Below are 25,956 nucleotides of genomic sequence, written 5' to 3'. Positions count from 1 at the left end.
AGAAGTAGTTTTATACTAGATTGGTAATTGTATACTATAGAGTGGTAGTTTCATATGGTGGTAGTTTTATACAAGAATGTTATTTTTTATACTTTAGTGGTAGTTTTATACTGTAGCATGGTAGTTTAAAGCAAGAGCACTAGTTTTATACTATAGAGATCTAGTTTTAGACTCGAGAGGTAGTTTTCCAGTCTTCAAGATTTGAGAAAAGATTGAAGGTTTCTATCCTTAAATTGTTGTGTTAGTGTAATTGAGCATAATGAGTTTATTGCAGAGGTTTGGATTGGCTACCATGTGTCTCTATTCACGTTCAAATGTTCCCTTCTCTTAACAATATTCTCCAATGTTTTCCAACAGCATGACCTCACCACACATGAGATTTGTTCTCTTCCCTGTGTGTTCTGTGTAAAATAACCCCCCCCCTCCCTGCCACATCCTCTGCCCCACCTACTCCTCCTCCCTACCTCCTCCTCAAAACCATCTCATCCTTCCCACTACCTCTTCCCCACCGACTCCTCCACCTCTCATCCAAAACTTCCTCCATCTCCCCACCACCACCTTCACCCTGGACCAGAGGGATAGCAGCCGGGCCTTATGGGTAGTTTCGCGGTGCTTGGCGTGGCCCGGCATTGGGGCTGTAAAGAGTATCTGCCATGAGACGTGATGAGGAGGACGCCTGCATCCCGACTACTCCTGGTCGTCATGACAACCCCCTGGATGAGTGGTCATCAGGTCGTCAGGCTGAATGCGGGGCGGCGTGCTTGTCAAGTTGAGTGAGGGGTGACGTCTCCTTGATGCTTGGTGCTCCGCTCACTGTAGAGTTCTGCATGTGTGTGTGGGTGTGTGTGTGTGCGGACGTGTGTGTATGTGTGTGTGTGTGAGTGTGTGTGCGTGTATTGTGGGTGGGTGTGGGTCTTCGTTGATTCAGGATTTAAATGAAGTCTGTGGAGAATGACGGGTCATCACAACAGACAGTCGAGAGAAAACTGTTATTCTAAGGCCTGACCAACAAACCAAAATGTAAAAGGGATAAGTACCGCTATAGTGCTGAGCAGTAGCTGTGCTGGAGGAGCTAGCTGCCAAGCTACTGTCATTACCCCATTGTCATTTTAGATGTTCAGAGCCTATCAGTGAGGACTTTGGGGTTCTCCAACCTGCGAGTGCCTTCTGGTGTCGTTGTCGGGCAACCAGAGCTCCTGTGAGAGAACAAGACAAAATGTTCTTGAGTGTATTCTGGCAGATGTCCTGACAGATGTACATGTCATGGATGGGCTATGCAGCTCAAAAAAACACATCTGGCACCAACCCATCCATACTTGATGCGTGCTATTGTTCCAGGGAGCGCCGGTGTGGATGAATGTTTAATGACAGCATTTACATTCCGTGTGGGTCGCAGTGGAGCTGCGCGCGGCCGCCGCCCGGCTGTGAGGTCAGCACGCGATGCCAGAGGGCTGGAGGAAGTTCTCTTTCAGCGGGAGAAGTCCCCTGACAGACGCGGGAACATTTCAGAGATGAGCAGTAAACAGGGAAACTGTGGTAGTGAGGGAAGCGCCCGGGGCGTTGTGCTGCGCAGCAGAGGAGCAGTCAGGAGAGGTGGCCATGCTTGATGACCTGCCAGAGAGCTGGACGTTACTCTCCCCCCACGGGTGTGGGGTGGGGGGGCGCCACGCTTGCCATAGGACGAGACGGAGGCGTCCCTCCACTCTGCCCTGTTCTGGGCTGCTGGGTCTGAGTAAGACCATGGAGACGCTGCATGGCAACACTCTCGCTAACCTCATACTTGCTAACTTTGCGTTCACTATCCTCCCACTCGCTAGTGTTTCACACTCTTACCTCCCCAACCTCACTCCCGCTAACTGTACAGTCATTGCTCACTTTGTTCACACTAGCCTTATGCTTGCTAAGTTGAAGCTTTCGAACTTTATGCTCACTTTGCACCAATTAAACACACACTCGCTAACTGTAGGCTCACTAACTTAACTCTGGCTAGCTTTGTGTTTGCCAACCTTATACTCCTTAACTTTGAATTTCATATATATAAACCTTTTTAGAATGATCCCCCTTTTATTGCATTAAAAACAATCAATTACATTTATATATATGAACCTAATATACTTAACATTTAGATATAATAAGGTTAGTTAAAATATGTTCACATACATGACCCTATATTGCAATCCATGTGCATGTCATCTTGTGTCGCTGTAATGAAGTAATGAAGACAGCTGAAGTGTTCCTGACCTCAATTCATCACTTCAATGTTTCCCTGATTGATGCCTGACCTCTCTCTTCGCACGTGCACTCTGTGTCTCTATTTCTTTCTCATCCTGTGTTTCTCTCCGTCTTTCTTGCTCCCTTTCTGTCTTTCTCTCTCTGTCTGAGACCAGGAGACTAGAGAGGAGACCAGAGAGGAGACCAGAGAGGAGACCAGTGAGGAGAGGGGAGAGGAGACCAGAGAGGAGAGGAGACCAGAGAGGAGACTAGAGAGGAGACCAGAGAGGAGACCAATGAGGAGAGGAGAGAGGAGACCAGAGAGGAGAGGAGACCAGAGAGGAGAGGAGACCACAGAGGAGAGGAGACAAGAGAGGAGACCAGAGAGGTTTGGTTTTTAAAATCCCTTTATTGCACAACTGCAAGGAGAAAACAGATCACTGTCCCATCATCACTTCAGCAATGCAAAAAAAACAAAAAACAAAACAGAACCAAAACAGAAACATCCCTAAAATACAACAAACAAAAAACGTGTTTCTCTAATCAGAAACTTACATTCAGCTCTCCTACACCCCCCACAGAGCATAAGACCCCTCCAACAGCCCATATGTGACTGAAGCCCTGCATATCATCCATCATTTGATAATAGGCATGTGCCACCCTCAGTCGGGCCTTCAGCAGGCCCTTCAGAACCAGCACCGGCTCCACACTACCGATACTCTGAACCCGGTTCCTGCGTGTTAGCCAGATGGCCAATTTGGCAGAACCCGATATAAAGTTCACCAATGTGTGTACATTCTTCTTCTGAGCACAGTATTTTGGGCCAAAAATAACCAAATCAAAAGAAAAATTCTCCCCTAGACCCTGAAACCACTTTTTTACAAGCTCAAACAATACTGTCAGCCGAGGACACTGAACGAATAAATGCACCAGGGTCTCAATCTGGGAGCAGAAAATATACTCCACCCCCTGCTCTGGATCCAGGTGTGCTCTGTACCTGTTGGTAGCTATTGCTCCATGTACAATCCTCCACTGGAGGTCTGCTGTCCGTTTTTCAACGGGCAGCTTGTACAAAGACCGCCAGCTGCCTTTCGGTGAAACGTCTGGACCAAAAAAATCTGTCCACCTCGACTCCTGCAAGCCTGCCAAAGAGCGCAGGTTCAAAACCTTAGAGCAGATTTGGTACAAATCCTTCTTCCCGGCAGCCTGAAAAGTCTCCAGGTGTGGGGTTGTGAGAGACAGCAGCTGACCTCCTCCCTCCTGCCACTCCCCCACAACTGGGGTGATATACAGAGCGGGGAAACTGTACTCTCCCTCTTCGCTCCACTGGTCAAACAAAGTGCGGTTTTTTGCAAATTCTCTCAGAGGTTGTTGCAGGGCAGCACAGACTTCCGCCACAACTCTGCTGATCAACCTGATGGAGGTGATGTTACTTCTCTCCTTCAAGGCGTCCACAGAGGTTGCCGTCATCTTCATCAGATGGCCCAGCTTGGTGCAGCTAGCCTCTCTAAGACAGGCTCGCAGGCTGGCAGATTGCAGTGTTTGAGTCCTTATGAGGTCATTATAAAACAAAGGTTCCTCAAACAACCACATGCCCGGAGTCTCATTTGTGGCACGTGCAACCTTAAAAATCTGCCATGCCTGCAATACCGAGCTGTAGAAAGGTGTCAGTCCAGTTAAATCCACATCCTCAAGCTGTAGAAGGAAAAGCTGTTTATCGTAGCCCAATCGCCCAGCTCTCTTCAGCAGCAATCGAGCTACGTCAAACCAGCTTGGCCCGCAATTATACAGCAGCCTTTGTGCAGTCTGAAGTCTAAAAGATGCAATTTTCGCCTGGATGTTAATCAGTCCCTGCCCCCCTTCAGCCACAGGCAGGTAGAGTGCTGCTGCCCGGACCCAGTGCCGGCCAGACCAGAAAAAGTCCAGGATGACTCGCTGAACGTCCTCCATCAGGCCTCTCGGTGGCGTCAGAGCAATCAGCCTATGCCAAAGAGTCGAGGCGACCAGGTTATTGGCCACCAGAACTCTTCCCCTATACGACAGCTGGGGTAGCACCCATTTCCATCTGGACAACCGAGCGTCCACTTTCTCCTTAACGCCCTCCCTGTTCTTGTTTTGAAACCCCTCAGTGCCCAAAAATACTCCCAACACTTTCAGGCCTTCCTTCCCCCACTCAAGACCTCCAGGCAGACTGGGCACTGCCTGAGACCTCCACTGTCCCACCAACAAGGCCTCACTCTTTGCCCAGTTCACCCGAGCAGATGAGGCCTTTTCAAACAGGGACAGAGTATCCTGCAAACACTGAACATCCCCCTGGCTGGAGACAAAAATATTAACATCGTCTGCATACGCAGAAACAGTAAGTGGACGATCAAGATTATTGGACCCCGGCAGTGAGAGACCACTGAGCCGACCTCTCAACATGCACAGCAAGGGCTCAATAGCTAGGCTATATAATTGACCGGAGATAGGACAACCCTGTCTTATCCCTCGCTGAACAGGGATTGGCCGACTCAGCCCTGCCCCCATCCTTACCATACATTGAGCACCACTATACAATAAACCAATCCAGGCCAGAAAACCATCACCTATACCAAAAGCCTTAAGTGCAGAAAACAAATACGAGTGATCCACCCTATCAAAGGCCTTCTCCTGGTCCAAAGAAACAATACCAAAATTTACATTATGGGATCTACACACATCAATAATATCTCGAATAAGGAAAATGTTGTCCATAATTTTCCTATCAGGTACACAATAACTTTGGTCTGTATGTACAAGTATTCCCAGGATGTCCTTAAGTGTGTTGGATAGGGCTCTGGAAAGCACCTTATAGTCCGTGCAAAGGAGAGCAACCGGCCTCCAGTTCTTAAGTAAGGCCAGGTCTCCTTTCTTGGGAAGCAGGGAAAGCACAGCTCGCTGACACGAGACAGGAAGCGATCCTGTTCTGAAACACTCCAATAAAACCCCATGTAAATCATGTCCAAGGATATTCCAGAACCGCTTGTAAAAGTCAGTGGAGAGACCATCAATCCCTGGTGCCCGCCCTGATGCCATCTGATTGACAGCGGCTGTCAACTCGTCCAGAGTCAGCTCAGAGTCCAGAGCAGCTTTCTCTCCTGGGATGAGTTGAGGAAGTCCCTCCAGGAGCTCCTCACGGCACTCCATGCTGCACTGCTCTGCCCCAAAGAGGTCCGCGTAGAAATCCATCGCATGGGTCCTCATGTCACTAGGACTGGTAGTCACTCTGCCATCAGGAAGCTTAAGGCAGGTCATCTGCTTCCTCTGTGCCACCGATCTCTCCAGATTGAAGAAGAAAGAGCTTGGGGCATCCATATCCTTTAGCTGGAGGAAGCGAGACCTGACAAGAGCTCCCTTCACTCTCTCCTGCAGGAGGGAGCTCAACTCCAATCTCTTCTCCTGCAGCCGATGACCCGTGGTGGGATCCAAAACCCTATGTGACCCCTTTTCAATGTTCCTAATACTGACTTCAAGCTCCTGAATTGCTGCCTTTATCCTAGAAGTCGAGTGAGAGGTATACTGCTGGCAAAAAACACGAATCTGGGCATTGCCAACTTCCCACCACAGCTTCAAAGAAACGAAATCTGATTTCCTAGATTTCCACTGCTGCCAAAAATTCTCAAAACTTTTGCAGAAAGTACGGTCCTGCAGAAGTTTACTGTTAAAAGACCAGTAGGACCGCACCCTTTCACCTGGCGAAATGACCAACTCTACGCTGACATAGTGATGGTCAGTAAAGCCAACTGGACTTATGTGACTTTTGATTAATCTAGAGCTAAGACTTTTGGAAATGTAGATCCTATCTAGCCTAGCTGCACTTACCCTGTTATTGCGGACCCTCACCCATGTGTATTGTCTGGATTGGGGATGTTTTACCCTCCATGTGTCCAACAGATCCAGGTGTGCAATGACACCGCTAAGGCTCTGGGATGACTGTGGGTGGGGTTCCTCACTTGTCCTGTGTATAGTAAAGTCCAGGGTACAATTAAAATCCCCGCCAAAGATTAAATGATCATGCTGGTAATTCGCCACCTCACTTTCCAGCAGGGCGAAAAAACCCACTCTTTCCGTTCCTCGATTTGGGGCATAAATGTTAGCAAAGCAGAACACAGAGCCCTCTATTTCTGCCTTGACTATCAAAAGCCTGCCCTTCACCACCTCAGTAGAGGATAGAACCTTTGCATTGGCATCTTTTCTGAACAGAACAGCTACCCCTGCACTGAGGTTGGTGCCATGACTAAGGGTACATGAACCCTCCCACCATAAACCCCAATCTATCTCGTCTGCTGGAGTAGTATGCGTCTCCTGCAAAAACAGCACATCAACCCTTTTTTGAGTGGCGACTTCAGAGATTAATGCCCTTTTTTGTCTGTCTCTCCCTCCACCATTGATGTTCAAGGACCCTATTTTAAGGCTCTGCATAGAGGTCAGAGAAGAGAAACAGATACAATGAACAAAACAAGAAACAGTAAAAGAGGAAAAACACCGTGTGGTACATGATCATGTTACTTTTTTAGTCTTCTTAGCAGTTTTACCTTTTTTCGCTTTCCTCAGAATTGTAATATGCTTTTTGAGGCGAAAGCGTTTCTTTTCATCCAAGAGGTCAAACCCGACCAATCTTTTAAGTACATCAACCGATCTGATGAACTTTTCAGTGTCATTCAGTCTAACAGACTTTTTAAATGTCACATCCAGAAAATGATTTATTTCCTCCAAAGAATAGAGATCTGTGTTCTTGGAAGCTTCACCTATGCTAGATACTGTATCCGCCTCAGAGTCATACTCCATGTCCTCCCCTTCACAGGATGCCTGACTACTTGAAATACCCTTTCCTTCAGTGGTGATCACAGTGGGATCTCTGCCTGTACAACTTGTGGAAGCTGCTTCAGTGCCTGCAGACTGAGAACTGCTCAGGTTCTCCGCAGCCACAGGAGCCTGCTGTTTCTTAGGATCGCTCTGTTCCTCACTATCTAAGTCAACCTCCTCAAAATGAGGCACCGAACCAGTGGCACCGGCTACCACGTTCACAGCACCGGGATCCGCACCCGCATCCGCGACCGCGGCGCCAGCACTGGAGCCACCAGCCGTGGACCCAGCACCGGACTCACCAGCCGCGGACACGGCCGCGGAACCAGCACCGGACTCGCCAGCCGCAGACCCGCCGGCCGCGGACTCGCCGGCCGCGGACTCGCCAGCCGCGGACTCGCCAGCCGCAGGCTCAACACAGGACCCGACAACCGCAGACCCACTACCCGACCCGCCAGCCGCGGACCGAACGGAGCCGTCCGCCACATCAGCGGAGCGAGCCGCCCCCTGCTGTCTATGTGGACACGCAAAGCGTTTATGTCCCACATCTCCACACTCAAAACATTTGAACTGTCCTGAGCTGGCGTACACCATATAAAACCCATCACCGTGCTTCACTCTGAACGATACATCGAGTGTTTGTGTCGGCGAGTCCAGGAACATGAACACCTGCCGTCTCAGAGACTGCACGTGCTTCAGTTTGGGATCCTTACATCCCAAACTCACCGTTTTAAATCCACCGGCAAACTTGCCAAACCTACGGAGCTCGTTCTCTAACAATTCGTTCGGTATAAACGGCGGAACACCTGACACGGTGATCCGCGTGGAGGGAACCGACAGCGAGGAGACCTGCACGAATAGGTCCCTAATAAACACGCCACTCTCTACCAGCTGATACACGAGGGGCTCTTCTTTCAGGAACACAACCACTGCTTTATTCATTCTCGATGCAAAAGATAATTTAACATGACCTACCTGCTCACCGACAGCCAACAGAACTTCCTCCACAGTAACGCTACTATCCGGCGGGACTATCCTAACTCCCTGCCGAATAGACGGAGGTGGCGTCTCGGGGGACGCCATTCCTCCTGAAAACCTCCCGACACAACCACTGATCACTCGCCAACACAGTAAAGATATTGATAAATCTTACCTGATCATGCACATAGAACAGACGGAGAAACCAGGGAAAACCGTGAAAAAGGGACAGCAAACAATTCAAAACTCCGCGCCACTCGCACCCCCACCACCGCCGCTCACACTCACACACCGGAAACGGAAGAGGAGAGGAGAGGAGACCAGTGAGGGGAAGACCAGAGGAGAACGGGACCTCTTCAGCGTGATGGATTAGAAGGGTGTGCAGCATGGGAAACAGCAAGATCCCGTACAGTAATAGAAGGAAAAATAAATGAAGAGAGATTAAGATAAATGGAGAGAAAGAGAGATGAAGAAAAATGAAGGGGGATATAAAGAGAGGAGGAGAGATCAAGAGGGAGTGAGAAAAAGAGTTTGGAGTTGTTTACATCATTGTGTATTACTAAACAGATCTCGTTGATTGATAGATGGTGTTTTCATGCAGACAAGGTCCTCATTTTACAAAAGAAGACCAAAGCAGTTAAAAGTGCAGTTATTACACTAATGAAGAATTATGGAGGGTGCTAGACCCCTGAACGGATGTTATTGTGACTAATATCACTTGGATGATGCTCCTTGACTTCTGATTTGACATGATCAGTCACAGATCTCTCTTCCCCCAACTCTTTTTTCCTCCCCAGCTCTCCTTTTCTCGCCTCTCTTCTTCTCTACTCTTCCTTCTCCTCTTCTCTCTCCACTTCGCTCCACTCCCCTATCTTCTCCGCGCTTGTCTCCCCCCCTCTCCACTTGTTTTTTCTCTTCCCTTCCCTTCTGTACTGTCCTCTTATCATTTTTTCTCTCTTCTCTCCTCTGCACACCTATCCTCTCCGCTCCTCTCTTCACCTCTCCTCTCTCCTTTCTCTTCTCTCATATAGTTATAGATCAGGGTAATAGATCAGGGTTAGGGTCAGGGTTATTGATCAGGTGATCCATTCACTCTCTAGAATCAATTCACTCTCTTAGAAAATGTCCTCTTCTCTCTCCTCCTCCTCTTGTTTATGTTTTCTCTTAGAAAACATAAACAATAGCTCCCCAGTGAAAGCTATCGGATGTAGGGATATATTTAACAAATTACGAAGATATTTCAGGAGAAAGAGAGAGAGAGAGAGAGAGAGAGAGAGAGAGAGAGAGAGAGAGAGAGAGAGAGAGAGAGAGAGAGAGAGAGAGAGAGAGAGAGAGAGTAAAGGGTCACAGTGGCTACGCACTCACTCAGGTAGAAAGATGAGAATTAACATCCTAATTAAAATACTGAATACACTCTTAATTCACCAGAGAATTAAATTGCTCCTTCGGTCTGATGGTGCGTTATAGCCAATAAACTCATTAATTAAGGAACGTCAAGCCACCAAATATACGGAGAGACAGAGAGAGAGAAAGAGAGAGAGAGAGAGAGAGAGAGAGAGAGAGAGAGAGAGAGAGAGAGAGAGAGAGAGAGAGAGAGAGAGAGAGAGAGAGAGAGAGAGAGAGAGAAAGAGAGAGAGACACAGACAGACAGACAGACAGACAGACAGACAGACAGACAGACAGAGCAACCGACCGACCGACCGACCGACCGACAGACAGACAGGTGATTAGCTGCTCACTTCCTATAGGCACCAACAGCAGTAATGTAGTGGTTGAGTGGGCTGGGTGTGTTGTATCCCATTATGGCTTTCATACGGGCTGAAGACAAGGGATTTTATGTAAGGTCAGACATTAGAGGACTTAATAGCCTAATGATGTTTTTGTTTTTTTACTCAGTAAAATCAAATAAGACTAAATCAATAGTAGATTCTGGTTCTTCCCGCCTTCACATTTATCGTGGCCGACTCACAGATCAAAGAGACGTTCATCCATAGGCCTACAGCCCGGAATAATATTAATGAATCAGAAAGCACAGATTTGTTCAAACTCAATTAAACAAAACGTTAGATTCGTTAAATGGCGAACAACGGCAATAATCTGATTTTGTTTTACTCATAACCTTTGAAATTAATTATACATTAGACTACATTTATTAAATTATAAACATAAACAAAGCTGTGAACCAAACTGAACTTGAACTTCACGGCGCATGCGCACCCGAGGACCCTGAAAGATAAACTTTGGAAAATGTGCGACGGGGATGTTCACCACCGAGCAGGAAGTTATTTACTGTAGTGAATATCGACATTAACCCTGATCAATAGTGACTCAGCCAGAAGACTACGTAGTACAGTTATGGTGTAACTCCAGTAACTTTCCTGTATTTCACAAACAGTTATCAGGCGGGGTAGAGGGACTTTGTTTAGTATCTTTCTTGCATCGCGGAAGACGTGCGGTCCCGTCTTTCTCCTCTCTGAGTGAGTACCTTTATATATAAAACGATATAATGAAGAGCATGAGAACTCTAGCTGTCTGGACTGTAGTGACCGCTGCAGTCCTCACGGTCCTCATCTCGTCCACCGCCACGGAGGAGGCGTCGTGTCATGGAGCCTACGACCTGTACTTTGTTCTGGACAAGTAAGTCAAGAAACGTGTGTGTGTGTGTGTGTGTGTGTGTGTGTGTGTGTGTGTGTGTGTGTGTGTGTGTGTGTGTGTGTGTGTGTGTGTGTGTGTGTGTGTGTGTGTGTGTGTGTGTGTGTGTGTGTGTGTGTGTGTGTGTGTGTGTGTGTGTGTGTGTGTGTGTGTGTGTCACACACTAGCAACTGAAAAATAATGTTTACAACATTATTGTTGTTATTATTTCACCACATCACAAACCTACCCGTAGACAAATTACATCCTGTTAACCAGCAGACAACCAAAAACAGCCATAGTGCAGTTTGGCTGTGACGTGAGCCCGGGTTATGAAACATTCTGGTTAACAGTCAGTGTGTTGCTCAACATCCTGTCCTCTCCTCTCTCCACAGGTCTGGCAGCGTGGACAATGAGTGGGGGGAGATCTACTCCTTCGTCAAGAATTTGACGGAGCGATTTGTCAGGTGAGTCACATGACATCACAGGATATATATATATATATATATATACCTGCGGGGCGTGTAAACACTGACATGTTCAAATTAGTTGAACCTTACTGAAGACTTGAAGGCCGGTCCCTCTGAAGAAATCCCCCATCACAGTCTTCCTGTTCTTTGTGTTTTAAAATTCGTTATTCTGGCCAAGTGGTTGGGTTCTAAATGTTTAGTTCTGTCACACATGTGAAGACTTAGCAGCTCACGCCTGCTCCGTCTGTGTGTGAATAAAAAAAAGAAATGAAGTCTTGTCGCTTCTTCTCGGTCCTGCGAGCGTCGGACTGCCAGCTCCAGCCGGTCCGAGCGCTTTGGTTGGAGAAAATAGCAGAGGCACCATGTGGCAGTGGGTGGAGCAGCAGCCGTCTCTGGGCTGGGAGAGCGGAAGGGGGGGTGGTGTTTGTCCTCCACCACTCAGCGCCGGAGCTACGCCCACAGACCACATGCATCCACCCCTAACACAACACCCATCTACCCCCAAAACACCACCACCAACCACCATGCATATACCCCCATCCAACACCATGTATTCACCATTAACAGCGCCATCACCACCGGTATGCATCCACCCCAAACACCTACACCTCTACACCTACCACCACTATCTCCTCAACCTCCAACACCATGCGTCCACCCCCAACACTATCCCCACCTCCACCACCAACACCAGCATAACCTCCACCACTAGACCCAACTCCACTACCATGCATCCACTCCAAACACCACCAGCAGCACCTCCACCACTACCAATACCAGCATACATCCACCTCCAACACCTCCACCACCACCACAACCATTCATCCCTAGCCACCTCGACCACTATTATCGTCACCTACACCACTACTATGCATCCACCCCAAACACCACTCTCAACACCACCACCTCCACCACCACCACTGTGCTTCCAACCCGAACACTGGTCGTGGTTTGGTCTTTACCAGCTCAGTCCAGAGTTCGAGCTACAGTCTTTGTCTCTCGATTAATATGAATCTAAAGCCAATAAGCGGCTGTGATTCCTTCTGTGTGTGTCGATGTGTAGCTTTCAGCCCACGTGCGACTTTGGAGGCAGGATGTAGATGTATATTCGTCTGCTGCAAGCCAAGTCTGGCCATGTGGCTTAAGGACTGTGCTATGTTAGCAGCTACGTTAGCGGCTCCGTGGGGGAGGGTTGCAGCCAGGCCATGTGTCCCGTGGGAGAGAAATATCAGCACCTCTCCTTATGCTCTGGACGCCTGTCGCATCTGAAGACCCACAATGCATCTTTCTGGCTTCCTGTCAGAGACACGCTGTACTTGGTGGGGAGTGTGTGTTCTTTTGTAATGTTTGTATGTTTGGCTGTGTGTCTTTTTTAAAGGACAATGAAACTGTTGACCAAACGGAGGGCATTCAGATTGATAATAAACAATGCTAGCTGGACATATGAACACCTGAAAGCTACATGTACTGTAGGTTGTGGAGCAGCTGTGCTGTGACTAGAAGCTGATAAGATTAGTCTAAACTATCTTGAGTCACAGTCTATGCCAGCTCAGATCCCAGGTTGCGTGGTGGCTTTCTACTATATATAATAATAATAGTAATAATAATAATAAATGAAATTTATATAGCGCTTAATATGGTACTCTAAGACGCTTTACATATTACCCTATCAAAACTATGTAAGACAGACTAGGAATAAAAGAAAAACAGGTTAAACATGAAGAATAAGGTGGGAGTTAGGTGGGGAAGGCTAGTGTGAAAAGGTATGTTTTGAGGGCAGATTTGAAAGAAGAGATGGTTGGAGAGACTTTGATGTGGGAGGGGAGTGAATTCCAAAGGGTGGGGGCAGCAACTGAGAAGGCCCGATCACCCCAAGTCCGTCGCTCAGCCCGTGGAACTTGTAGCAGGTTGGCAGAATTGGACCTGAGGAATCGGGAGGGGGCGTGGTGATGGAGGTCGGCAAGGTAGGGGGGGGCTAGGCTGTTGAGGGCCTTGTAGGTGATGAGTAAGATTTTGTAGTTGATTCTGTGTTTAATTGGAAGCCAATGGAGTTCACGGAGGACAGGTGTGATGTGTTCTCTGTGTATATATATATATATATATATATATATATGATTATTATTTTTTTAGATACATAGATGCCGCATTGGTCTTTTGTAACCTTTGTCAACATGGCGGCAATATTGCAGTGGACAGGACGGGCCTGAACACTAGTAAACCTGGTAGCTGCGTTTCTTCTAGATAAAAAGTGCTTCAAACGATTTTTTTTAACTAGACGTTTCTATTCAACGGTTTATGATCAGGCATTTATTTTTGTTGATATTTGATATATTTCCTTACAGATAATATGTATGTGATTTAATATGAATTCAAAAAATACTCAGAAATGTCAGTGCTTTTTATGGTTAGTAAAGCTTGGGCTCTCAATATAGCGGGGAAATTGATGTATGGCAGCAACGGGTCGAAGCAGTCAATGTGTCATCAATGTATGTCTATGGCTGTCTACACTCAGATACACAGCAATGGTTGGCATGTGACTCACAACCTGCTTCCTGTCAGTGTATTGAGGAATCACTGAATGTGCTGGTAGGAAGTGTGAACATGAAGTCACATTCTAATATTAGTGGACAGGAAGGACTGAGGTGTGATATTTTATTCCTCCTGTTGGTTTTAATGCAGTAGTTAAAATGGTTACTGTGATGGGTGCATGAAATGCAACCGGATGAATAGAATCACACCTCAATCGTTCATAGTGTGTGTAGAGTGTTGTGACGTGTGTAAAGTAATGTGTGTAATAGATATGTGAATGTGTGTTTTGTCTTGTGTAGTAGTTCAAGATGTGCTGTAGAGTTCTTTGACCAAGATATTTTTTTTCACGATGTCAAGATTTTGATAGAATCGATGGAAGTCCAATCCTATCAACTGCCAGATTTAGTAGACCCTTAGATTTAGTGGCTCTCACATTTTTGTGGGGCAGGTGCAACCCGAGAACCTTTCTGGACATGCCCTTGCCGAGTTGATGTGTTGTTCTGAGGTTGTGTTGTTCTGATGTTGAATTGTTTATGTTTTGTTAACGTGTGGTTGAGTTTATCTTGTGTTTCAGCCCACATACTAGGTTGTCCTTCATCGTGTTCTCCAGCCAGGCCAAGGTTCTCCTGTCTCTCACCAGTGACAGGTAGCATATCCCTGTTCCCAAGGGACCATTTAGCACTACTTGCATCAATTAGCACTAGCATAGATAGATGAAATATCCAGTGAGATCCTTTGACTAAGACAAATGTATGTGTATTGTATAACGAGAATGAAATCAGTGCTGCAAGACTAGTGCAGCATAAATAGTAAGCACCAACAGTAGTGAACAGACAGTTCAAGTGAATCACCGATAGTGTGTTTGCAGGGCGAAGATTGAACAGGGGCTTCTTGATCTTAAAGCCGTAAAACCCGCAGGAGAAACATACATGCATGAAGGAATGGCAGCGGTAAGTAAAGCAGTAGTAATAAACAGTGTCATTATTAAAGGGGTCGCATCATGCTCTTTAGTTTAGTTTTAGTGTGTTAGAGCCTTTTTATCATTTTATAAGGTCTGCTAAGCTACAAAGCTCCAGACCAAAGGGAGTAACTCTTTTCCCCAAAAAATACCCATCTTGAACTTGCCAGAAATAGCTCGCTTGCAGTCTGCATTTCCTGCATTTGATATGTTACCAAATCACAGAAGTGAGAGGTCCCGCCTCGCGGCTAGTTTGGCACGCTTTCACTAAGCTAGCTAGCGCGGTTGTTGGTGGAGTTTGGTTCTGTTAGCGCCATGTCGAGGAGAAGCTGTTGTCTTGTGTGCGAATGCAAATCCCCTTCACATGGCCTTCCAAAAGAGTACAAAACAAAGAAACAGTGGTTAAAATTACTTACCACACAAGACATAATTATTTGGGTCCCGGGGTATATTGAAACTTCCCTGTTCTGATTTTATTTTAGACATTTGTATCATTACATGTTATACACAATGACTCTGAGTCCGCTCAGAGTCCGCTCTCTAAACGTTGTTCTGAAGGGCAGGGGGATTCAGTGAGTGAGATTAACAGGGACGTGGATGTGGAGGGTGTTCCATGCATGTGGGGGGACTGGAACCGTGCCCCCACATGCATGTCAAGAGGCTATTTTCCTTTGTGCGAATGCAAATCCCCTAAATATGGCCTTCTAAAAGAAGACAAAATGAAGAATCAGTGGTTATCAATGGTCTTACAACCTAAGTGACATTTGAAATTAAAGAGGCATGAGCTAAAACTGAGCCTTTCTGACCAAGGGTGAAAGCAGTTCTTCAGCAATGAACAATGAGAATAAAATGGTGTATTTACAACATTGAAACCTGTTAAACTATTCTAGCAGTTCGCCAAAATGTAATTATGAATGGCATTATATGACCACTTTTAACGCATAACGTTAAGAAGTAGATGGTCCTGTTTTAACTAGTACTTTACTATTATGCCAGTACTAATTTGTCCCGTTACCCTGACTCATTGATTTCAGTATTAACGTGTCGTTATTGTGGTCACTAGCGGTGTTTGTAATAACGGCGTTTAAAAGAAGGGCGTTGGGTAACAATTATTTTCTCAGTAACTGGGTAATCTAACTAATTACTGTTTCCATCATAACGACGCCATTACCGTACGTTAAATGCGGTGAGTTACGATGAATTGATTGAATAAACTGCGTAATCCGAACGCACCCCTGGCGCCACACACAAAATGCTAGTGAGGAGACCGGATGGGTTAACAAGACAAGCGATTATGGTAGCCAATCTGAGCCAGTTTGCACACACACACACACACACACACACACAGAGGCAGCAGAAATGGCAAATCCGGAGCAATCCGATGAAAAGTTGACATTTTCTGTAGTGTTCTGAGCTTTTAAAATTCAGTTAGAAATATATCAGGGCCTTGAATGGGCATTTCAACCATTTAACACATTAAGGCCAAGTGAAAACTGCTCAGAAAAAAATCCAAATTCTTGTGTAAACTAGTCAAACACTGAGGATACAAAATGTACTTTCAATAAAATATATATTTATAAATAATTAGTTATCAAATAACCAAAGTGTAACAAATGAATGTGTACTGGGCCTAATGTAGGTTAGACTTTGAGCTGGTGGAGAATTAATGAAACACGACACAGAATGTTGGTAACCGGTTTTGTTTTCAAAGTTCACTTCCAAGTTCAATTACAAAATAAAATAGGCCTTCAATTAACAGATTCATAAGATTGTTCACAATTAGTCTTAAGGGCGCCTTTTACCCTCCATACAGAATAAACAATCCCAATTGTATTCGTAAATCAATAAACCAAACATAAATCAATACACCCAACACATATCATGTTCTGCAGTTATTTGATTTGTCGCGTGTGCAGAATGTTCAAATAGTTCAAATGTTTGCTTAGGTAGGGGAAATCCTACCACACCAGACAGCCAGGCTTGAGTGCTGCCTTTTGAGGGAATTGTTTAGTCTTTTCAAGTTGCTCCTTTAGTTCGCCATCTTCTCTGCTCCGGCAATAGGGCCTGACCTGTTTAGGCAAACAGGTAAACAAATCACAAGCACATAAGCTCCTCAGGGGCTGAGGAAAGGTATGTTTGGCTTTGTGTTCAGGGTTGAAAACAGAAGTTTCTCTTTCAAAAGGTGTCCTTGACTAGTTTTTGAAATAACAGTGTCCTGCTGCCTTTTGACTGACTCCTTGATTAGGTGATTTAGTTCACCTGGGGAAAGGGGTAGATGCCTGTTGGCTGCTGACTGCATCCAATTGGCTCAGGGGTTTCGATTGACAGATGCTGTCGTCCAATTTCAGCAGTGTTACACTAGTTACTTTTATTATAGAGTAATTCAGATACTAACTCAGATACTTTTTGAAACAAGTCGTGAATAACTATAACTTATTACTTTTTTAAAGTAACGTTCCCATCACTGGTAACTAGTAGCATTTCAGTAGGCCTACTTACTCGCTGTGTTAACATATCAGTGATATCCATTTATATTTCAGTACTAACTACCAAAGATTGTGTAAACTAGTAGTATATTAACTAACTTGCTGTTGTAATCTGTCAGTTCGAATAGTGGTGTTACCGTGTCATTGATTACCCTAACCCTAAACAGTTGTTTTAACCATTGCTGACTAGTTGTTAACCAGTACTTAATGGATGGATTTACATATGCTAATTAGCTGTATTATCCAGTACTAACAGCTGTGGCAACAATTTCTGGCTATTTTGTCAAACCACTATTAAGTTAACTAGTTGTGTTAACCAGTACTAACTAGCTGTGCTACCCTGAAGGCCTCAGCTCAGATCAGGGCACTTCCTCAGAGGTCGGCCAGCATCATTATAGCTCTGACAGACGGAGAGCTGACGCCATTTATCCTGCAACTCACAGTCGAGAAGGTAAGGATAGTATTATACATGTTGTGAACACATATCATAACGTGGTGCCCATTGTACCATACTATAATCATGGTGTGTTTATTACATGCTATACAGTTCAACACTTATTTTTACAACATGTGCTACCATGTTATTTTTATAAAATGTTAGACCATTTTATGTTAACATGTTGTACAACGGATGTTTCTAATGGGTACTACCATTCGATCTTAAAAACATGTTATACCAAGTTACGTGTAACTATGGTAAGATGTTAAACTGACACCTTGTTGTATAATTGGCAGTTCCACCATGTTATATTTAAATGATATGTTTCTAACATGATATGTTTTGCAGGCTGATGAAGCGCGCACGTTTGGCACCAGAGTTTACTGCGTGGGAGTCAAAGACTTTGACGAGAAACAGGTACATGTTATGATAATAGTAATATTATTATGGGTAACACTTTATAATAAGGTGCCATAATAAATAGCAAACTAGTCATTACCTAACCCTTTGTTAATATTTGTTAATTGTTTCTAAAATATCTATTTGGCACAACTTAATCGTTTTTTTTCACTCACCACAGAGTGTCGCTGGTTAGGGTTAGGGTTGTGCAAACAACTAATATTTCATTAATGATGAAAAAACTATTAACTTAGGGTTAATAAAATATTTATTAACAAATAGATATTTTAGTAGCAATTAACAAATATTAACAAAGGGTTAGGTAATGACTAGTTTGCTATTTATTATGGCACCTTATTATAAAGTGTTACCTTATTATGTTGGTGTTAATATTCTTAATATTTAAATTGTTTATTCTATTTTTATATTGTTTTTTATTGTATAGAATGTTTATTTATGTTTTTAGTTAATATATTATGGGTTTTATTTTTTCTTATTTGTTTGGGTTGTTTATATTTGTGTCTGTCCTTTCATATTGTTGTTCATTTATTTATGTTTTTAAGGTTTGTGTAAAAGCTGCTTGTTTGTGTGGTATAAATGATGTTGTTTGTGTTTTGATTGATCCTGTTTATGTTTGTGTGTCCGAGCAGCTGGCGGAGGTGGCGGACACTAAGGATCAAGTGTTTCCTGTCAAAGATGGCTTCCACGCTCTCAGGGGCATTGTTAACTCAGTAAGTGTGGCTGTGTGTGCGCTCGTGTACGTGTGCGTTTTGGTAGGCGAGGCAGGAAGTGAATAAGAGCAGTTGGTCTCTGAGTCAGAAAGATTACTCACACACACACACACACACACACACACACACACACACACACACACACACACACACACACACACACACACACACACACACACACACACACACACACACACACACAACTTATCTTATCGTAGGCCCTACAGGGTGACTGAGTTTCAGCCTTGGACTGTAACTGTAAAATAAACGCAAAAGGCTCAAATCAAAAGGCTGTGCACAGGGACTTCGTTCTTTTTAGTAAATTAAACGCGTTTGTCCAACCAGCTGGCCAGACTTCTATTTTTACACCAAGTCTTAGTAAGACCTCTTTATAATTATTTCTAGTCATGAAGTAGCTCTGCTACAAGCTGTGCGAGAATATTTTAAGTGAAACCAATGAAAATAATTTTGAACGATTAGCATTGTACTTTCCCCAAGCGTTAATTCACTGAGGGGGCCGACCCAATGAGGAACAGAGCATTCTCCCCTGGTTTGGGTTTGTTAAGGTTTATGTTATTTTTCAGACTTTCAGAACATATATAGCCGAATCCATCAACATTTCATATTGTGATATATTAGATAGGAGGTGATAGGACAGAGCAACAGAGAATTGACCTCATGTATCTGCCTAATTATTCTGTTGTTGTCTTTATGTCTGTCAAGCTGGGGCTGTCATGTAAGGTCCAACTTCCTGTAATGACTAGAAACTTCCTGTATAATTTAATATTAAAATAATTTTTAGATTTAACCATTAATTGTTATAATAGTGAGTAACTGTGATTTAATGTATTAACTCATCGCCCTGAAGCTGTGGAAACCCTGAAACTTCCCCTTGGGGATGTGGTATCTTAGGTAGGGCGGTAGGGGACCTAGGTAGGGTGGTAGGTGACCTAGGTAGGGCGGTAGGGGACCTAGGTAGGGTGGTAGGTGACCTAGGTAGGGCGGTAGGGGACCTAGGTAGGGTGGTAGGTGACCTAGGTAGGGTGGTAGGTGTCCTAGGCAGGGTGGTAGGTAACCTAGATCAGGAAGTTGTCTAGGTAGGGTGGTTGGTTAGAGAGGCACTGTATCTGGGTAGGGTGGTTGGTTAGAGGGGCAGGTTATCTAGGTAGGGTGGTTGGTTATAGAGGCAGGTTATCTGGGTAGGGTGTTAGATAGAGAGTTGGGTTACAATAGCAAGGTAGGTTACCTAAGTAGGGAGTGAGTTAGGAGGCAAGTTTTCTAGGTAGTGCTAGGTTTGGTCAGAGAGGTATGTGACCAAGGTCAGCTGGTATTTAGGACGTAGTTTCTCTAGCTGGGTTGGTAGGTTAGGGAGGTGGGTTACCTGGGTAGTGTGGTGGTAGGTTAGGGATGTAGGTAACCTAGGAGAACTGGTATGTTAGGTGCTTCTGTGATGATGAACCCAGTAATGACATGCAGACTCTACATGAATCTGATCAAGCCTCACCCGTTGATGTTTCTACCAGTTCTAACGGTGATGTCGGGGCCGCGGCCCGTGTCTCACTGCCTATTAATAATCACCTTCAATTAATTAAACATCAGTCATTGTTACCGCATCTTTAGAGGGATGGATATCATACACTCTGTGCCAGAAAACAATGATCTCTCATTAAAAGTTCAGTACTTCTCCCATGTCTTTGGCTGTGCACATCATGTGTGTTTTCCCCAAAGGTATTTAGCTGTACATCCGTTAAGACCCGCTCATGGTGGTGGTTCTCCAACAATAACCATAAAGATCTCTAACTGCCCTCTTCTCTGTCTCCGTGCCCAGTGAGTAATGAGAGGGGGTGGGGGGGAGGCTCCAGCTATCTTCCTCACCATGCCCTATCAGCCATCCTATTTGATAAGGCCCTATCCTCCATACTTGGAAGCCGCGGCAAATGCAAAACGCAGGGTTCAAGTGTGCTGTATCGTGGTTAATGTGCTCTCTTTACTGACTGTGTCTCAGGATTTGCATAGTTTGTCCTTTGTTGATTTATTGAATCCCAGGAGATAGTGTGGCGGCTGGCCGCTGGACCTCTTTATATGATAATGTTCCTAATAGGATGGAGGAAGTGCCTTCTCTCGTATAATCCTACCATAAAGCGCCGCACATCTCCCCGCTCCCAGGTGTTGTGCTCTAATCACTAGTGATAGCCTGTCCCGACGCTATTCAATAAAACCAAAATAATCAGATCTGTAAGTTATTTATTTTTCTTTTTACCGCCAGATATTGGAGCAGTCGTGTACGGAGATCGTGAGCGTGGCGCCGTCGACGGTCTGTGTGAACGGTGAGTTTAAACCCGTGTTTACAACTGATCCAGGACCACTAATCTGCTCCCAATTTAACACTTCCACTAAGCTGGTTTTCACCTGCTCTTGGACAATACTTTGTATTGGCAGGAATGAAATCAAATGATAAAAAAGGTTTTCAGTAGCAGAATGAATTACCGCCCTTGTCTGCTTTCTTTTAATGGATGGTTGTGTTTCTACTCACTGTTTCCAGAGACTTTCGAGCTGGTCCTGAGGGGGCGTGGCTTCCCTCGTGTCAGGGGCGTGGTCTGCAGCTTTGTGCTCAACCAGCAAACCATCCGTAAGAAGTAAACCACATACAGTCAACAAATGAAGTGAATCAAATCAACCAAATCAAATAAACCTCATGAATCAAATGAACTAAATAAACCAGCTAACGTTTACTAAGTCAATTAAATGCACCCATTAAACTGAATATATTAAATATACTTAATTAACCAAATAAACCATCAAATGAATGTTGGAATAAATTAAAGGCTAAATAAACAACAACAACCAATGAAGAATGAATAAAAAAATATATTCACGCATGAATATTTAAATAGGACATTAAAAAAGCTTCCCCAAAGCAGCTGGGCATTGCTGTCTTTAAGGCACGTCCACAAGCACACAATTGAGTCTGTCTATTGACCGCTGGTACAGTTGAATCCCTGGTGCTCTTTGGGTCTGCCCCAGTGTGTATTCTGTGAAGCCCACACAAAAGAACACATTTCAGTCTGATCTGTACAAACCAAAAGGACTGTAGTTGTCAAAGCACCCAAAGAGTTAAGACCGGTTTAGACCAGAATATAGTTGGTGCTGGTGTCCATACGGAGCTCTTCAGGGGTGTTTCCAGACGTATTGTACGGCTGAAGCAACGTTCCTCAATGGTACACATCCTCTCCTTGGTTTGGTCAGTAAGAGGGACAAAGCACAGAAGACACCTCTGAGAGCCTCTCCACCACGTCCTACCAGTCCAAACGCAAGAGGAACGGATGTAGGTCACTCTGAGCGCTCAGAAAACCCTCCTCTTCTTCTGCGGTCCCGTGGGGTTTGAGAGATGGCACTGTAAGCGGGTCTTTTCCAGGATTCTTTTGGCATAGTGATCCACGCTGTCGACTGCTGCCAGTATTGAAATCTATGGTCTTCGTTTCCTCGTTGACTTATTTCTTGACATTCAACAGTTCCGTGCTGGACTAAAATAGTTCAGTGCAAATATAATATGTTTCTAGTGATGGGGACTTGAGGAAGTGGCCGCTAACAGATGTCTGCTGGGGCCTTGCTCACATCCGCCCACGTGGGGCTGCCGATCTTATCTATTTCATTTTCTCTTTTCAATAATTATTTTTTATAATTATTTATCTGCTGCGTGGTGCCTAGTGTTCAGGACCTTCTAAAGATGTTCGGAGAATAAACGTCTGGAGAACAGAAGTCTGGCCACACCGGCATTTAAATATGCATACTAGGGCTGCTCGATTGTGGGAAAATCATAATCCCGATTATTTTGGTTAATATTGTAATCACCATTATTCAAACGATTATTTTCAAAATATGCATTCTTTCAGCATTGCTCTCCAAAAGCACTGTGTACTTTGAAATTTCCCCATAAAAAAAGTACACAAAGTGCAAAGATATATCCAGCTGTTCTGCAATTTCTATTAAACATTTAATGAATAAAATAAATATCGTTTCAACTCCATTATATTAGTTTGAAGATCGTTTGACCCAAAAATCGATTGATTGCACATCCCTAATGCATACATATACACACATACCAATACATTTTTGTGTGTGTGGTTATATATGCATGTTTGTATGTGTTGTTTTTATAGTTAACATAACTAAAATTATATTATATTACTTAGCCGTGACCTTTAATCTTAGACTATTTAAAACGTCAATCGAAGTACATTTCGCCCACGACCTCTTTGATACTTCAATTGTCGGGCCGGGAAAGTTGTGCATGTGCAACAGCTGGATATTCCACCGGGAGAATGAGGTGCTCAATAAGTAATACCACAGTAGTGCTCGGCATTTAGAGGAAATAGCCGAGAAGTTAGTTATGCAATGTATTTTTGTTGGGGTGAGGGATTGACTCTTTTGCGGTGTGCAGTTTGCTTTGTTATTTTTTGCTTTAAATAAATGTCCTGATTGTTAGGTGAGTGCTGCATGCAGCGCTAAACTATTGTTCTTCTTAAGTTTTATTCTTTCTTCATTCTTTATTATTCTCTACAAATTTTGGGACTTATCTCCTCCCTCACCTAGAGACTTCATTGCCATTTTAAAATGTTCAGATTAGCTTGGAATCGCACACTTCTTTTCAGATTTTTAAAATATTGTATACTTTCTAAGATATTCTACTTTAAAAATACATTTTTTTACAATGGAAGTCAATGGAAGCCATTCTCTGACACTTACTACTTCAGCCTTCGTAACTTGGTCAGTTTTCGTGCAGCGTTGCCAGGTTGGGCGGTTTTAAAAAAACGTTCAATTCTTTCCTACAAGCATCAATCAATACGATACCTTTCATATGGCATATCGTTTGTGCAGCTATTACCACATTACTACTTCAGCAACTACTACTACAATTATGGATTTATTTGTAGCCATGGATTATGGATTTTATTGGGATCCCCATTAGCTGATTATAACTACTACTACTACAGCTGGTACCACTACTACTACTATCTTCCGGCTTTGACAGTATTACAGTTTTTTAGCAGTGCACTTCAATACATTTTACCTTTCTGATTTTTCAGCAGTACAGGGCAATACATTTGACCTTTCAGATTCTTCAGTTAAATTCCTTTTACATTTCTGCATTTTTAGCAATGCTTTAAGCTTTTCATTCAGCTCTCACTTTATTTGTTTCCAACCATTTACATTTTTTTTAATGGTGTGCATGTTTACATTGTTTACTCCATTAAGACTTTTGAACTCTGTTGAAATCCCTTCACTTGAATTAAGCCATTTAACGTTTCTTTACGTCTTAATCTATGGGGCTTTATTAAAACATATTTTCAACCTCACTTTATACCACAGCACTCACCGCATTTTCTAGTTTGTTTTATTACCCCTTTGTTTCATGGCAGTGGCACTATTGAATCATTTTCATTTTGAAACAGAGAACCTTGTAGACCGTAGTCTATGAGGATGCATAAGGCGGAGGCCAAGGCGCTGCGCAGCACCTCTAGAAAGCTTGGGGAGACCCTGAGAAGAAAATTGATTATTGAGGCGCTTGAACCACAGAAATGTCCTAGAATTGAGCATCATTGAGTGTAATATATATATCCTATATGATTGGACGATAAGTCGATGGTCTGGCCTGATGAGTCAGATTTGACTCTGTTGAGGAAACTCCTAATATTATAATTATATTTATCATATTATATTTTATAATTACTGTATATTATTAAGTATAAACGTTCTATGTGAATATATATTCTGACCTCCAGGCACCCAGCCTAGCTCGGTTCAGAGTGACTACCTGCTGTGTCCTGCACCAGTGCTCCATGAAGCTGGACAGTAAGTACTGATTCGCTGTCTGTCAGTCTGTCTCTCTGTCCGTTTGTCTCACCACACATTTAAATAAAACAGATCTCAGATGAGACACAATGCATCATGTTGTGCTGGTGGCCTGTTTGTTGGAGACTCGGGGGGTTTTCCAGTTGTGTTTAGTATCAGTTATTGTGTATTTCAGTATTCTTTCTCGGGGTGAACCTAATCTAATCAGAAGAACTAAACAGATTGAAACATTTGATTCTATCCGTGCATCTGGCGTTGGACAGGTTCCGTTGTCTAAAGGGCAGGAAAGTGCATATTCCTCGTCCCCTCGCGTAATCCCACGCAGAACAGATGATCACTATGACAGTATAGATAGAACCACAGATTTGAATGTCCTCGCCGATCAAATCCGATCAAAAATGTATGATTATGTCTCGGGCAGAATCCTTCCCCGTCAACATGGGGCTTTGATTTAGAGATTAAATATGGTCCTCTGATGATGCAGTAGATTGTCTGTCTGGCCTCACCTCAGGTAATCCTCCCAGCGCCCCAGGTAGGCATGTAGGTCCTCCATGTCACTTCACTAAGCCCACCGTGACATTGTTCCCTGACAACAACATGTTTTCCACAAACTGTTATGCAATATCTACAATTAAATCAGGCCCAGTATCCCTAAATATAATCCAGCATTTCTAGACGTACCAAATATAAAGGGTTATCCCTGTAAACTTTTCTGTGCAGGCCTTGAGTGGTATGGATTATATGTCTGATGTGATTCATTAAAAAATGTCATCTAGTTTGAAAACAATTAGTCGATTGCGACATTTAATACCTCCTTTATCTCATCACCTCCTTCAAACCTCCATAAAGCCCCAACACCTCCCTCCTTTCCAACCTTCCTTTAGCTCAAACACCTCCTTTATCTCCATTACCTCCTTTAGCCCCAACACCTCCTTTATCTCTGCCACCTCCTCTCTAACACCTCCTTTATCCTTTATCTCTGACGAGACCGCCTCTCTAACACCTCCTTTATCTCTGACACCTCCTCTCTAACACTTCCTGTATCTCTGACACCTCCTCTCTAACTCTTCCTTTTTCTCTGACACCTCCTTATTGTGTAGCTTCTCTTCAACACCTCCTGTACAGTATCTCCAACAGGAGGCATACACATCATTACACAGAGTCATTCTTTAGAGGAGGAGTTATAATGAAGTCCTCTACGTTGGTTATCAGGTTCATCCTTCAGATCTCAAGCCTCATCCTACCAGGCCCTGTTGGGGACTATGGTAGATGGTAGACGTGTGGTGGTTCTGTGGCCGGACCCTGATGGGGGATATGGTAGATAGCAGAGGTTTGGTGGTTCTGTGGCCAGGCCCTGATGGGGGGGGGGGAATGGTAGATAATAGACGTCTTGTGGTTCTGTGGCCAGACCCTTGCTATGGTCTTCAGGCGCCTGACGGATGCT

General features: G+C 44.2%; 1 protein-coding gene across 1 annotated transcript in view; it reads left to right on the top strand.

Moving 5' to 3' along the window:
• The first annotated feature begins 10,235 nt into the window (after window positions 1-10,235).
• The window catches only part of antxr2a (ANTXR cell adhesion molecule 2a), a 44,473-nt gene continuing 28,752 nt past the window's right edge, over window positions 10,236-25,956 (top strand). Inside the window, exons 1-10 of the mRNA XM_030357759.1 lie at window positions 10,236-10,653; window positions 11,043-11,114; window positions 14,221-14,292; window positions 14,515-14,596; window positions 17,437-17,541; window positions 17,878-17,946; window positions 18,579-18,659; window positions 20,926-20,986; window positions 21,202-21,288; window positions 24,443-24,512. Of these exons, the coding sequence (XP_030213619.1) occupies window positions 10,523-10,653; window positions 11,043-11,114; window positions 14,221-14,292; window positions 14,515-14,596; window positions 17,437-17,541; window positions 17,878-17,946; window positions 18,579-18,659; window positions 20,926-20,986; window positions 21,202-21,288; window positions 24,443-24,512 (830 nt within the window). The 5' untranslated portion in view covers window positions 10,236-10,522. The remainder of the gene's footprint in view (window positions 10,654-11,042; window positions 11,115-14,220; window positions 14,293-14,514; window positions 14,597-17,436; window positions 17,542-17,877; window positions 17,947-18,578; window positions 18,660-20,925; window positions 20,987-21,201; window positions 21,289-24,442; window positions 24,513-25,956) is intronic.

Source organism: Gadus morhua, chromosome 6 (assembly GCF_902167405.1).
Source record: "Gadus morhua chromosome 6, gadMor3.0, whole genome shotgun sequence".
NCBI lineage: Eukaryota > Metazoa > Chordata > Actinopteri > Gadiformes > Gadidae > Gadus > Gadus morhua.
The sequence above is the reverse complement of the archived record's forward strand: the minus strand, read 5'-3'. Positions and strand labels throughout refer to the sequence as shown.